Consider the following 15,413-nt stretch of genomic DNA (forward strand, 5'->3'; position numbering starts at 1 on the left):
TCAGAGGGGTAGCCATGTTAGTCTGGATCTGTAAAAGCAGCAGAGAGTCCTGGGGCACTTTATAGATTAACAGACATATCGGAGCATGAGCTTTTACTACGTTGGATGCATGGAGTGGAGAGTTAAATAGGCTCTGCAGGGGTGGGGAAAGAAAGCTGAGGAAAGAACTGAACCCCAGGAGGAGCTAGCCTTAGGCATATAACCTGTATTTATGAACCACTGGTGAGTGAGACTTTTCTTCCAACACACCTGGCTGTGCTGGTTTGACTTGTCCACCATGTGCTGCTCTATCAAGAGCTATAAATCCATTTAGCAGGGTGGCACAGGTGGGGCACCAGTGACAAAGAACCATGCAGCATGGTATGTCAACAGCTAGGGTATATTCATGGACTGGAATGTTGTAACATAAAGAGGAATAAATAAAGAGTCACTGCAGAAGACAAGCCCTGGTCTGCACTTTATTTCAAAATGGGTATTAGGAAGATAACCAAAATGTGCCTGTGACCCCTGGGAAGAGGAGGGTATTCCCTCACCCAGGATCAAAGCTCTGAGCAGTCTCCCACCTACTCCTTGCTTATAGAAAAGGAGGACTTGTGGCACCTTAGAGACTAACCAATTTATTTGAGCATAAGCTTTTGTGAGCTACAGCTCACTTCATCGGATGCATACATGCGTCCGATGAAGTGAGCTGTAGCTCACCAAAGCTTATGCTCAAATAAATTGGTTAGTCTCTAAGGTGCCACAAGTCCTCCTTTTCTTTTTGAGAATACAGACTAACACGGCTGTTACTCTGAAACCTGTCCTTGCTTATAGTACTTCATGCCAGTCATAAATAGCTTCCAGGAGACCTAACCCTAGCTGAATTCTGCCCAGTTCTCTATTAAAAATCAAACCAGGAACTCTTTCAGTTGCACCAAGAACTGTGTGTGATTGTTCCCAACTATAGCAAGACACACTGCTTGTGTAACACAGGATCAAGTTTATTATAAACAAAACACTTCCCTTGACCAGGAATATACAAAACTTTGTCATAGTTCTCTATAGCAATACTTAAGACGTTAGATTTCTTTATAAGCTGGTTGTCCTCTGCATCTCACAGCAGGACTGTTTAAGGCAGCTTTTTAACTTCATGTCAGATAGATTCCCCCTTGTCTTCTGTCCTTGCCCCAAACCCACACATATAATCTGCTCACAACTTAACCTAGAGATTCTGGACTAAAGACTGCTTCATAGCCACAACTCTCTTGTATTGTCTTGGTAGTTGAACAAGTACCATTAAAGCAAGTTAGACTAGAACAGATTAACTTTTAGCTAAAACAGCTCCCTGCAATTGACTGGGAGAGTACTTTCCACAGCAAAAGGATCTGTAATTCAGGCCCTGAGATTTAGCAGGAAAGGGCACAGCATCATATTCCAACTCCCTGTTTTAACGAGTGAAAGGCAAGCAGGAAGTTAAGCACAGAACCAAGCAGCCAAACCTTTCAGGCCACTACTAATGTGAGTGTACCTGTGCTGATGGAGAAATAAACCCTCCCTAACCTCTTCACTGCTGTCAACCACACATGGACCTTAGTTGCAACATACAGCCCTAAGTAAGGCAGCACACTTGGTGTGGCCCACATTTTTAGAGGTGATGTGAAATCCAAGCTCATTTGTTCAACTGCTGGGATCAGGAAAGTGCCACTGAAAGCAGCCAGAGTCAGCCAACTTCTAGGCCCAGCCCATACAGGTACTTACAGAACAACCCTCTCCTCAAGGAGGAGATGTAAACAGAATGGGCTCAAGTGCATTGGTCTGGGACCATCCAGCTGAAAAAAGGTCACAAGGGGAGAGAACTCAAGACACTTCATATATATAAATTTAATCAGCTTCAGCCAGCAGAGACAGGAGCCTCAACAACAGGTGGTGATATGTGCCATCTGAGATTTTAGCATCAAGACATCCTGTCCTTGAGGCCCCTATTACATCCAGGAGTCATTCTGACGCTGTAGGGTGTGAAGATCTGTCACCCAAGCCAGCATGCCATCTAGGCTGCAGCATTAGTGTCAGACTATGCTCAGTTCCCCAAGATCTACATGATGACCAAAAGGCAACGGTAATGTGGAAATTGCTCCCTTCTCTGGCCGTGACACCACATTCTGGACAAGAATACTCAATCACTTCACACAGCTGAATACTAATGAAGACAGTATAAGGGACAGGGCTAGGACAGCGGGGGTACAGAGACTACACTCCAGAGCTCAAAGCCTCACTGCCATCTGATTAGCAGAAAAAAAACAAACAACATTTAAATATTAACCAACAGCCCTTCAAGTGCTTCCATAGCATCATAATCTCTGCATAAAACAATCCACTACAAACAATTACTGTTCGTGTGCATAGTAAGCCCATGGCAGGGAAGTTACAGTTTTGGTTGCTATTCCTGTCCTGGAGGGCAAAGAATTCAATGGAATTGAAATTAATGCTGAGCATTGTGGGAGGAAGCTCATAATCTTCAAGCTACATTGATGCAGGTTGTTTTTTTGAAAGAATTAAATTTCCTTCATTTTTAGGACAAAGACCAAATCCATCTTTATGAATTTTGTCCTCTTGGAGGAAGTCAGTTCCTTGTATCATAATGCTCTAGGAGATCACATCAGCACAACAGATATTTCAGGACTGTTTCAACAGCCCACCAAATTTGGGATTGGCTCACCAAAACAAAACAAAACAAACAAACAAAAAACATACGCATGAAGGGAAGCAATCCTGATTGTATGCCATGATGCACAGATTCATAGTCAGCAGCATGAGTAAGAGCAGCAAAAGACTCCATCCTGATTTTGTATTTTTGTAACTAAAAGGTTATCAGCCAAATTCACACTAAAACTTCTCACTCTTAAATTCAGACCTTCCATGGCAGAGTAAACCCCGAGTAAAACTGCTATGACCTAGTCAGAAGCCCCTAAACCCCACTAATAACAGAAATTGACATGTCCTGCAAGAGATGTTAGCGGTATTTCTATATAATACCATGTGCCACTGGTCCAGTCAGACAACTAGAAACCAGTCACCTGATTAATCAGATCAAATGCATGGAATGTAGAGTGCTCTCAGCAGGCAACATGGCAATCTTTAGCAGACAGCCTCTCAAATAAAGCAGCTCAAGACCCTGCCCACACCTGCCTTAACCCTCATCTCCACCACACCCAGTCACTTCACAGTGCCTGGCATGGTACTCAAAAGGAGCAGCAAGCTTTGGTTTTGATCACTATGTATAGATTTAGTTCAAAGCAAACCCAGAGCAATTATAGATGCATTACGTCCATTAATCTAACTAGAAACTTATTAGGCAGCCCTCCTCCTCCTCCATTAACCTCTGCTATTTCCCAGAGGAATTCCATCTCAGCTGGCCTACCTCAACCTCTCTGCCCCAGAAGGGGCCCCCCAGACTTCAAGCCAGGACTAGTGAATACACGAAAGAAAATAAATAAATAAATGCAGAGAGTTTGTTAGGTCACCTCTACAGAAGTGAGGATTAAAGGCCAGGGCCTGAGGTTGCTTACGAGATACACTCAAAGTGTAGTGCCTTGGTAGTAATGCTACCATCCAGGATCTCACAGCAGCTCTAACCAAGCCCCTCGACGAAGGTTTTTTGTTTTTGTTTTTTAAATAAAGGACAGTCAATGCTTTAGTTATATAATAAAAACAACCAGTTAAAGAGATAAACCCCAAAGAATAAAAGCAAACCATTTGAGATCCCACAGGATTAACAGAATGTGTGGGAAAACTGGATCAAAGCATTCAAGAGCCTTTCAAGTAGCTTGTTTCAACATGGAAATACAAGTTCCTTCTCTGTTTACCTGCTAGATCCTGAGTTCAGAGTCTATAAGGACATGGCAACCACCCAATGCAGCACCAGATCCCAAACCCCAGCCTTGGAAGATGAGGAAAGGGAATGATTGTTTGCAGACACTCAAGTGCCTTCATTTGCATTTCTCCAGCTTGTTAGATTACTGACTTGAGACCTTTGCTGTTCTCCAAAGCTGTTTGTAAAGGAGTTCTCCTTTAAGAGTGGAAGTACCCACATGTTCTCTTCTCCCTCCTCCCCTAGCCAGCATGAAGCATCTTTCCATGCTCCAACAGTGCATGAGGTGACCAGTTGCATCCAGGCGACCTGAACAGCTACACATAATATCTATATATTATATCACTATATGTAACAAAAAGTAGCTTTGGGATAATCAACTGTTGCTGCTCAACTTGAGCAGGTGCCAATAACTGCAGCAGTGGCAGCGTCCAGTTCTCCAGTCACTGAGCCCACTTCAGTTTCTGCCAATGTTCAGTGCTGAATGCAGTTGCCTCTATCAGGCATGCTAATGTCCTAAGAAACAAGGTAGAAAGTGCTGGCCCGGTTGAGCAGTGCCTACTGGACTGTGCAGGAGAGAGACTCCCCGAAGCAACAGGGACAAGGTGACGAGGCAACGGGCTTTGGGGGAATGAGATCTAGGTCCTCATCGTCCGGGATCTCATCTAGGTGGTACCCGTCCTGCAGAAGCTGACGGCTCAAATCCTGGTTCACCTGCTGAGTGGGCAACAGAAGAGATAAGAACTCCTGAAGCAAGTCAGTCAGTTGGGAACACTGAAGCCCTCCACTGCTCCAGCCCCAACGAAAAGATGTTCCCTGTACTATCTGATGTCTATCATACCCTCTTGTGGTTGGGGTTGTAGTTTGCAAGTTAATTTCACTTGCATTCTTATTACACACACACACACACACACACCCCTCAGGAGCCAAGCAATCAAGATGGGCCTGGTTAGAGGGGTGAAAGGAGGAGAGGGTTGATTTAAACTGAAAGAAACTTTTAAAACTAAGATCAAGTCTTAGCAAAAAACAACAAACTGATTTAAACTCAAAGAGCCCCAAGTTCCCTGCATTGCTCCTGATCCCCAGCTCCCACCCAGCAGCCTCCCACAGAGAAAGCAATACCAGCTGAGCAGAGAAGGTGCACATTTAAGGAGAGAGCTTTAACTCTTGGATTGCAGACACTGATGAACACCCCACAGATCAGTGTTAGGGTTGCCACTCAAAGCCCTTTACAAAGCTAAGGTTGGGACAAACTGCTTCAGGGTTTGGAAAGAGACAGGGTTTACGTACCCTAATAGGAGATGAATAGGAATTTTTAGCAGTATCAAATAAAACTGTAGTTGGTTTGTTCTGGGGTTGGGGGAGGAGAATTAAGCATCCCCTTGCAGCTTTGGACACCAGAACGGCATTATGCTATGGCAGGAGAATCGGAAATTTGAAACTGACCAGTCTAGTTCGCTGAGCTTGGACAGTTAAGTCCACAAACAGCTTTAGAGGAGTAAACTAAATTATACTCCACATACTGAACTCTTCGCCATCAAATACATGGCAACTGGACAAAGGGGATAGTTAGGGGTGGGGCAGACTGAGAATGGATCCATGTGAATCATACGGCATGTGAGATACAACAAAACAAAAACAAAAACACTCTGGACTTGCCTCTGCAGAGGAGTAACCGGAGGAACATCTTGACTCCAGCTCCCCATCACTAAGAGAGGAATGCAACAGTCAGGTAAGCAAGAGAATGTGTGAAGCGCATCAACTGCTGCATCAGTGGGGTGTGCATGGAGTCTGGTAGAGTATACGACCTCCTCCCCTGCCCAGCAAGCAAATAAGGGTATCTGAAGTGAAGGAGCTGATGTCAGCTCCTGGGGATTGCGTGGGGGAATGGCTCTTTGCATTTGCACTGCTAATGAGTGTTTCAGCAGGGACCTCAGTGTCAGCATAGTCCTGCTGAAACATTCATTAGCAGTGCAAATGTAAAGGGAGTCCTGCATCACCCTCTCCAATAGGTGCCCACGAGAGCCTAAATTACAGGTCAGCAAGGCATCAGCCTCACAAAGATCGGAATAGAATTTGCAACTCCGGTTGTTAACAGGTCCAACTCCCTTGGGGTTGTACTGCTGGAGGCAAGCAGATCAGTCACAAAGGTGACTAATCAGCCATTCCCTTTACTTTACAGCCCCAGGTCAGCTCCCTTAATGTAAGTGGACTTCTCTCCCTTCAAAAAGGAATCTCCATATAAACAGAGGCTGGCACAGCTAAGTCAGTTAGTAACTTGTGTTTTGAACAAAGTGTTGCTATGCAGGGGCTCAGATTCACCGAGCAGGTGTCACTCAGTACTTCTGAGTACACCTACCTCAAAGCACCAAGCCGCTGACACACACAAAGCTCTCACCTGTCTGAATCAAGGGACACCAGGTTCTCATCCGCTGTCTGGCTGAGAGCAGCATAGCCCTTGTTAAACTTCACTGACCTGGAGAGACGTGCACAAATGAGCCTGCAACAGACATCTAGATGGGGAAGCGTGATCACAGATCTGACTGTCTGCCAGGCTAAGAACACAGGATAGGAGGTACAACAGTAGACACTAGAGATGTCCTCTCTCACTTTACTGCCTAGGTCAGGGGTAGTCAATAGTTGGACTACGTGCCAAATCTGGACCACCAGATATTTATGAATGGACCCTGAAATCTATTTACTTATTATCATTATTTTTTATTATTTTCTCTGGAGTCTGAACCTTGACCAAGAAATTTGGACCGTAACAAAAAATAATTGACTAACCCTGGCCTAAGTATTGCTAATCTGAAGAAGGAAGACTCTCACAGCCACAATGGGCTAGAGCAGCTGGAAATTAACTCCAACTCCAGGTGCTGCAATAAATTTAGCTGATTAATTCCTCAAAGCCACACTATCCTCCGGACTGAGAGGAGAAATACGTATCTTGTTAAAAGGATTTAGTGTTTGTGAATGTACCGGATTGACAGCTCTAGGGCAGCATTTCCCAACTGTTGGCAACTCCTCATTCAAAGTCAACAATTTTCATGGCCTGCTTTTTTACTCTTCCATTTACAATACATGGATCAATGCTAACAAATTATAAGCTGATATAATGTGTGTGTTGTGTTATAAGAGGCTAACAGGAAGGATAAGGGTGTGCAGGGAGAGGGGGAAGTGACATTTTCTTTGCTTAAGATTGTAATCAAGTTTTCAATACTTTGTGACTCCTCTGATTGATTTTTGTGACCCCCACGGGGATTGCAACCCACCGGTTGAGTTGTTCTAGAGAGTGATGTCCTCTGTTTAGCCACAGAACAGTTACACCATAGGCAGCAGCATCACAAGCTTCCTTATGCTGCCCCTTGCCAGTGAGCCTCATGCCTCACCAGGAGGGAGCGCCTCTAGGAGCAAGAAGGCAGTTCAGGCAGTCATTTGCCTCTTAGCTGGGGCTGTCAACAAGGGGGTGGGGAGAGGAAGGGATGGGGCAGCACCCAATTAGTGTGAACAGTGATCAGTGGTTTGTGATGTGAACACACACTGGGAACCGACAGGAGACACTAACTCATTTCACATATACTGCTGACCTATCAGTCACTATACACCTGAATTAGAACGAGTGACCTAGAGGTCAAAGACCCCATATCCTGCTCCTAATCCTCTGAGCCATCCAGTCTCTCACACGTATTTGAAAATACAGCTTGTCAACAGTGAAAAGAAATGGGCTCAAACCTCTTTGCTGCTGGCTTTGGTTGCTGTAGAACAGTTGCCCCCAAGATGCCTTTCCTCCGCAGCACCGCCTTTGCCATTTCTCGATGCCTCTCTGAAACCCAAACAAGGATACTTACAACTCCGAACCCAACTGACCCATGCTCCTGGGGCAAGTTGTCATAAGTCATCGCTAACAAGAGTGCAGCTGCTTTACAATGCCTTTCACATGCAATATATGGTACAGAAACTCAATTCCAACATGTCTATTCTTATCACTTTGATTGAAAGAGACAGATGATTTTGTTATCCATGTGGTCAGACGCACACTGCGGTGTTTTCCATTTGGTTAATTTAAAAGTCCCCTTTCCCCTGCCAGTCACATATGCTTTGGTGCCGAACAATATTAAACACATGACTTGTTGACTAATGCCAACATTAGAAGTAGATTAATAGCAGTTGATACATGTCACTCTCAGAAATATCCCCCACCTCTGCAAAAGCCTGGGGAAACAGATTTGCCTTCAGGGTTTAATATAAAGCCTGAGAAAACATCAGACCAGGGTGGGTGAGTGGTGGTGAAGCAAGTTCTGGAGTCAAGAGCCTTCACCAAGCATTCCCCATCTCCAGTCCCCACATGGTCAAATCTAGGGATTTCAGCAAAAGTACCTCAGCTGACTTCTGTTGCATGGGCAGTAGATAGGGCTCAGCTAGCCAGGACCCAACCTGTGTAAGGTTTTGGCAATCAAAGACAATACCTTGAATTGCAGCCAAAAAGCAAGCAAGGAGCAGTCTGGAGAATTAGCACGATGAGCTCCCTGCAACTCAAGCTGCCCAGCAATCAGGCATTTACATTCTCCACCATCTGTAACTCCTAGGTGCACATGGCAGTTACCTAGCCTGGAAGTTACAAAGGACAACCCTAGAAAGATCCACATCAGAGAAATGGTGGCAGTCGCTTAGCCAGATGGAAATGAAAGGCACTTTTGGCCACAGATGTTTCTGAATTTTTAGACAGCAATTGGGTTCAAAGCCCCCAGATTTGAAAGCCTTATGGACAAATGGTGAGTGAAACTACCACAAGAATTTCAAAACGCTTCGCCTATATTAAGGGCAGTCAGCTTTGATTTTATCTTATGTGGAAGTCTTGAGCTATTCCATCCCATTCAAATTATGATCCCTTCCTTAGTAATCCAATGGCAATATTCTCTAGCCAGTTACGACAGAATTATGCAATACTACTTGCCTAGAGCAATCCAAGTTGATCATGATAAAAGATAAAAGTTCTCTCTGTTTTAATACAAATGGTTTAATCTGATCAAAACTTCTGACACTAAACAGAAGATCTAGCTGACCAGTTTTTCTAATTAAAGGGAAAGATCTAGGCTTTAACTTCTGATTTAAGGAGAACATTCCTTAATTTTTTCCCATCTATTACCAAGCAGTGCAATGCATAATTTGAACTCCCTCAGTGCAAGGTTTACAATGCGAGGGACCCATCAAGTCTCTGCAGTGGGCTACTCATGTGCTTTTCTTTTAAGACATATTTTGAGCTGGCACTGGGAAAGAGCCAGACAGAGGCCTGGAGACAGAAGGCTTCAGTCACAAGGCATGGGACAGGCAGTGCTAGGTTCTGCCATGCTGTCCACCAATGGATTGTCACCTGTCCCAAGCACAACCACCTCCAACAGAGGCAGGCTCCATGACCCATTCAGTCCCTGGCCTCTCTGCTAAAACTGTCATTAACCATAGCAACTGCAATGATAAAAACCACAAAATGTTTACTAAACCTGGATTAAATTTCAATTCAACTCATTTTACACAGATGGTACAGTTTACAGTCACTACTAACCTGGGCTGAGTTGAACCATTACCCTCCCCTGACCCTCAGATGGGAACTTGCTAGGGAGATGGGGACTCTGTGACAGACCAGGTCATTACTTACGCAGTTTGGCATGAATGGAGGAAGCTTTGGTCATGATGTATGGGCCCCTTTTTTCCACTACATCACTCTCCCTGTTTGTCCTCTTGTTCTCCATCTGAGCCTGCAGGAGAGAAAACAAGCAAGAGCAGAGCAGGTCAGCCAGCATCACTAAGATACAGATGCTGTTCAAGGTGTCTGCAGTTACTTTCAGTATTTCTAGGGCACCCATTGCTGTAACAACATACTCAATGACCACAGCAACCTCTCGCCACAGCAATTCAAGAGAGCTGAAAGGGGGAAACCTTACTCTCTTCCAGGCCCTGTGCGTGCTGTGAAACTGGAAAGATGGGAGAAGTGTGGGAAATTAGATTTTTGGGAGGGGATTGGAGATGTTAAATTAAAGACAACTCATATGGCTGTGATAATAAGCTTCCTTGTAAATCTGTCTTCACCCAAAAATATAGAAAAAGGGATTTCACAATTGCACTGTTGCCAACCCAACCATTCAAAAATCATGAGATTTTTTTAAATCTAATGATTTTTAAAGCCAGTTTGAAGTTTTGGCTTTTTTAGCCTTTTCAAGCTTATCCCCACCCTGATAAGAAAGCTAAGCTTGTAGATCATTTAAAAAAACAAAAGTGAGATTCTCATGTACTCATATGACTCCAGTACCAGGACCTTAAGGAAAAACACCAAATATTGTGAGATTTGTGACAAAAATCGTTACAGAGTTCGCAACAAAAAGAAAACTTTGCAAAAATAATTTAATAAAAAACAAGTAGAGAAACACTTGGAAAAATGTGATACTTATAAATCAGCCAATCCAGATGATACATATCCTAGCATATTAAAGGACCCAGTAGGGCCATTCTTATGGACTGACTAATGCAGGGGTTCTCAACCTTTTTCTCTTTGAGGCCCCCCTCAACGTGCTATAAAACTCCAGGGCCCAGTGCGGGCAGAGGGGCCTTGGGGCAGGGGGCCTTGGGCATAGGTGTAGTTGGACTTCTATTTTGGGTGAGGAGGGGCCAGCGGGGCTCGAGCCACCTCTGCATCGTGGGGTCCAGGGAGGTAACACCACCTCCACCCCCTGACTCACCTCAGCAGGCCAACCAGCCAGGGGGGGCACACACAACCCAAAAATTACAACTCAAAAGCGGAGGGCTTAGCTCAAAAAGTTTGAGAACAGCTTAGGGTGCAAGGCAGGGGTACTAGGGGCTGTGTGCACATAGAGGGTAGCTGTGGGTGCAAGGAGGGGGGGTGGCTAGGGGCTGCGCGCTGACAGGGGATAGTTCAGGGTGCAGGTAGGGTGTAGCTCAGGGTGTACGGAGAGGGGTATTAGAGGCTATATACTGGGAGGACTCCCCGCTGGTTGCTGTTCCCAGAGGGGTCTGCCAGCTACAGAGCAGAGTCTCCCCACCCAGTGAACTCTTACTGGACTGGCTGCCTCTGTGGGAGCAAAGGGGGCTGGGAGCTGAGGAGCAGCTTCAACCCAGGGCACCAGCAGGAGAGGAGGGAACGCTGCCGCTGCCTGCTCCATGGCACCAGCTGCCCTGCACTGCCTCGCTCTGGCTTCCCGCCTCTGACCTGACCAGGGGGCAAGGAGAGGAGATGGCGGGAGGTGTGGAGCTTCTCCCAGGACTGCTATGCTCTTGTGCTGCAGTTCTTTTTTGGGGAAAATGCTCTCCATCTCCCCAAGTCTTCCCATGGGCTCAGGGCTTCTGCCCCACAGGAAGCACCAGGGCTCGGGGCTCCAGCATTCAGCCCTGCACCTCCCAGCTTTACCCCGCAGGGGTATTGGGAATTGGGGCTTCAGCCCCCCAACTCCAGCCCCCCGGGGGCTGCCAAAGATCAGGGTTTCAGCCCCACGCCTCCCAGTTTCAGCCCCCCAGGAGGCACTGGGGATTCGGGCTTCAGCTGTGGGGCCCCACAGCCCCTTGAAAGGGCTCACGGATCCCCAGGAGCCTGCAGACCCCCAGCTGAGAACCACTGGACTAATTAATAAAAACATACAATAACTATGAGTTTTGGTAGGGAGATAACACTAATTCTTGATGTAATTGTGGTTTTTGATGCTAGCTCTGCAAACACACACCTGAATATCTTTATGCATGTGAACAGGCTTGGGAGAAACTGTTTTTTTTAAATAAATGTTGATGGATAATATTGATAGATATTTTAAAGCATTCCCTGCCTCCAATTTTCATCTATTTAAATTTTCACCATTGTTGGCAATTATTGGGGGGAGGTCAGACAATTATTTAGTGACAGTACCGAAAGAGATTAATATACAAAGCAACGATTCTTAAACCCAGCTCTTGTTCTTGAGCAGTATTTTGCCTACTTTGCCTATGGGTAAGTTTCCATTATTATTGATTGAAGCATTTGTAGGTGAACTTGACGTTTACGGACAGGTCTAATCTCTCTAGGCCTACGCGGAGACCGAGCCCCGCTGAGCTAATGACACCAGCCGCAGCGCAAACAAAGCCCCGCAGACAGCCAGTAGCTCCATTAGCGCCCCAGCCACGTCCGAGGAGCCCCAGCCACGGGAGGAGCCGAGAACCCCGGGCGGGCGGCTGGGCGGGCAGACACCGCCCACGCGGCGCCGGCCGAACGCAGCTGCGCCGGGCGGACCCCGCTCCCGAGGAGAGACGCGAGCCCGTGACGCCCACGAGTGACCCAGGCGGCTGCCTGGGCGCGGGCCCGGCTCTGCTCGCAGCCGCGGCGCCTCGGGTCAGCGCGGGGCGGGAAGCGGAGCCAGGCGCGACTAGGCGCCCGAGCCCCGGCCGCTCGGGGAAGCGCCGCCCCGTGGGGTCGCCAGGGGTGGTGGCAGGGGCGCCCCCCGGGCGGACACTCCCCTCAGACTCCCCAGGGCCGCGGCACCTCACCGTCCCGGCGCTGGCTCCAGGCTGGATCCCGGGAGCCCTCTTCGCGCCACCGCCACCATCCCCCGTCGCCATGATGGTCGGTGGTGGAGCCCCACCCCCTCATTTGCATACCCAGGGGTCATGAATAATTAACCAGCCGCCGTCTCCCCGATCAACCTTGGCGTACGGAACCGAAAGCGAGGCGGCCCATTCGCTTGCACGGCGGAGTCCCGCCCCCTCAAACCAATGTCTATTGGCTGCTGTGGAACAAACAAGCCAATCCCAGATGACCAATCTCTTTCACCCGGAAATAGGGGCAACGTTCTCATCTCCCCTTCTCGAAAGCCGGGGGCGGGGAAAGATCCCAGACTATCTTCTTGGTGCTGCGGTCTCTATGGTGCGTCTCCCATGCCTTTCCCGGGCTGGGACACGTGCGTTCCTCCTACGAGGCAGCAGGTGGCGCTGCAGGCCCTGGCTCTGGCTGGCTCCTCCCCACCCCGCCCTCGGGGCTGCACGTGGGGGAAGTGAGGAGGGGCCGGGCATTTCGCACGTGGGGGCGCTACAGCTGGCTCCTGGCTGCTGCTTGGGGGGTACCTAACGCAGCCAGGAACAGCTGGGTGCGAGGCACCAGTGGGGCGGGGGCGGAGGCATTCTGCACGAGGCAGGGCGTCAGGGTTCAAGGGGTGTAGGCACAGCAGAGAGGGACCAGCAGCCGGTGAACTGCCAGGCTCCTCACCTCTCAGCTTTTCCTGTCCTGGGCTGCTCTTCACTCCCCCTTATGCAGCTGCGAGTGAGGGCAGGCTGGGACTTGAATTTCTCATGTAAACAAAATGCAGAAAAGGTTCTTCTCTATACCTTATAAAGTAGCACCAAAAAAGGGGGGGAGGGGTCCTTTCATGGTTTCAGATCCCCATTACTCTGCTCCATCCATCTCTAATAGGACCACCCTCTCCTGGGGTATAGATACACTTCAGCTTCCTTTTTTTGCTCACTTCTAGAATCATAGAATACCAGGGTTGGAAAGGACCTCAGGAGGTCATCTAGTCCAACCCCCTTGCTCAAAGCAGGGCCAATCCCCAATTTTTGCCCCAGATCCCAAATGGCCCCCTCAAGCATTGAACCCACAACCCTGGGTCTAGCAGGCCAATGCTCAAACCACTGAGCTATCCGTCCCCTCTCAGGAACCCAACCCCCCCAACACTTACATGGAGTAGAAGGAACTGTATCCATTCTGCAATAGTCTTAGCATAGTACACATTCTGAACTAGATAGCCTGCTATCCTGCAGAAATGGGCTTCTTTAACAAACATAGAAATATATTAGGATTCCTGCTGGCTGCCCAAGTTTCCAGAAAACTGGGGGAAGGAGAGAGAATGGAGAGAAGAGCAGAGCTGCAGAAAGCCTACTGAAAGCTCAGGGTAGCATAGAAAACAAGCCATCATGCCCAAAAGGATTGTTACTGCCCCATCAGATAGCAATATTACATAAATATTTACGCAGAGGGCAATTACGGTGCAGCTACCTAAGGAAGCAACAGATGCTTCAACCCATGAACGTATCATAAAAAGTTTGAGATGTATGTGAGGAATTTGCGGGGAGGGATATCCCAGTGGTTTGAGCATTGGCCTGCTGAACCCAGGGTTGTGAGTTCAATCTTTGAGGGGGCCATTTAGGGAACTGGAGCAAAAATTGGGGATTGGTCCTGCTTTGAGCAGGGGGTTGGACTAGATGACATCCTGAGGTCCCTTCCAATCCTGATAGTCTATGAGCCTATGAAAGAGACATGATAGGCTAAACAGGCTGGATAAAGATGTAAAAGGACTGTGTGACCTCATTTGTCTTCTCTAGGAAACCTTCTGGTTAAACAGGATTGTGAGAACTTCTTAACTGACAATGCTGATTGTGACCAGAGGTGGAGCCCCATCCTTCACGTCATGCTGGTAGTTCATTAGATTTCTGCAGTAATGGAAGGAAACGGCAATATAAGCATTTTCATATTTTCTTTCCTATGAAAACTGCCATCATAGAATCACAGAATATCAGGGTTGGAAGGGACCTCAGGAGGTCATCTAGTCCAACCCCCTACTCAAAGCAGGACCAACCCCAACTAAATCAACTGACTGAAATGCATTTGTGACTGGCCGCTAAAAGGGTGGATCTTTATTTAACTAGCCCATGGCTCTGTTTTACAAAAAGTGCCACTGGATGTTCAGATGATCCAGGGGGCTTCAGATGGTTAGGCTTCCTAGCAGAAAGCAGAAGGTTACTGTTACTCACACCTTCTTGTCAACTGTTTGAAATGGGCCATCCTGATTATCACTACAAAAGTTTTTTTTCCTCCTGCTGATAATAGCCCACCTTAATTGATTTGTCTCATTAGAGTTGGTATGGCAACCCCCATCTTTTCATGTTCTCTGTACATATATCTTCCTACTGTATTTTCCACTCCATGCATCTGATGAAGTAGGTTTTAGCCCACAAAAGCTTTTGCCCAAATAAATTTTTTAGCCTCTAAGGTGCCACAAGTACTCCTTGTTCTTTTTGCTGATACAGACTAACATGGCTACCGCTCTGAAACCTACAGTAACTGTGGTTCTTTGAGTCAGTGTAGATCCTAGTGTAGGATGGGATGCACACAAGACCAGATTTTTTAATAAACCCTTGCTTGTCAGGGCTGTGCATGTCCATTGTGTCCCCTTGTGGCTGAAAAGTAAAGTGCCCACGACCCTTCCCATGTCTCCTCACCATTCAAAGACCAAGGCAAGTAGGGACTCCAAGGAAGAGGTCAGGTCATGGGATCCACACTGACCATCTTGAACTAGTTACCATGCGGTAGTTCTCCCTTAGCGCTCGTGTCAGTGTGGATTTTAGTGTAGGTAACTGGCAAGCAGTATCCCCTCAGGGTGGCGGGAATGAGGAGTTCCAGCTGCATCAGTTTAACTGTGATTGTACTATTGGTCTCCTGAACTTGGCATCTGACGTAGCCACGAAGTTCAAGGTACAGCACTTGGCGTAGGTCAGCAGGTTACTCTACATCATCGCTGATTAGATCTCCCATACTGGTGCT

General features: G+C 47.3%; 1 protein-coding gene across 4 annotated transcripts; it reads right to left on the reverse strand.

Annotated features, from left to right (window-relative positions):
- Positions 1 to 758: 758 nt before the first annotated feature.
- On the reverse strand, positions 759 to 12,462 carry FAM219B (family with sequence similarity 219 member B). Of its 4 annotated transcripts, none has more exons than XM_074966004.1 (6): positions 12,368 to 12,462; positions 9,501 to 9,600; positions 7,580 to 7,670; positions 6,246 to 6,347; positions 5,507 to 5,555; positions 759 to 4,564 (listed from the first exon to the last, which is right to left on the reverse strand). In XM_074966004.1, exons 1-6 carry the CDS (start codon positions 12,437 to 12,439, stop codon positions 4,406 to 4,408), a joined length of 573 nt encoding a protein of 190 aa, XP_074822105.1. In that variant the 5' UTR covers positions 12,440 to 12,462; the 3' UTR covers positions 759 to 4,405. The 4 variants fall into 4 exon arrangements, with proteins under 4 accessions (XP_074822105.1, XP_074822109.1, XP_074822107.1 ...); XM_074966008.1 differs by having other exon boundaries at positions 760 to 4,561; positions 6,246 to 6,323; XM_074966006.1 differs by having other exon boundaries at positions 760 to 4,564; positions 6,246 to 6,323.
- Between the last annotated feature and the right edge of the window lie 2,951 nt (positions 12,463 to 15,413).

This window comes from Natator depressus, chromosome 10 (genome assembly GCF_965152275.1).
Source record: "Natator depressus isolate rNatDep1 chromosome 10, rNatDep2.hap1, whole genome shotgun sequence".
In the NCBI taxonomy this organism is placed as follows: domain Eukaryota; kingdom Metazoa; phylum Chordata; order Testudines; family Cheloniidae; genus Natator; species Natator depressus.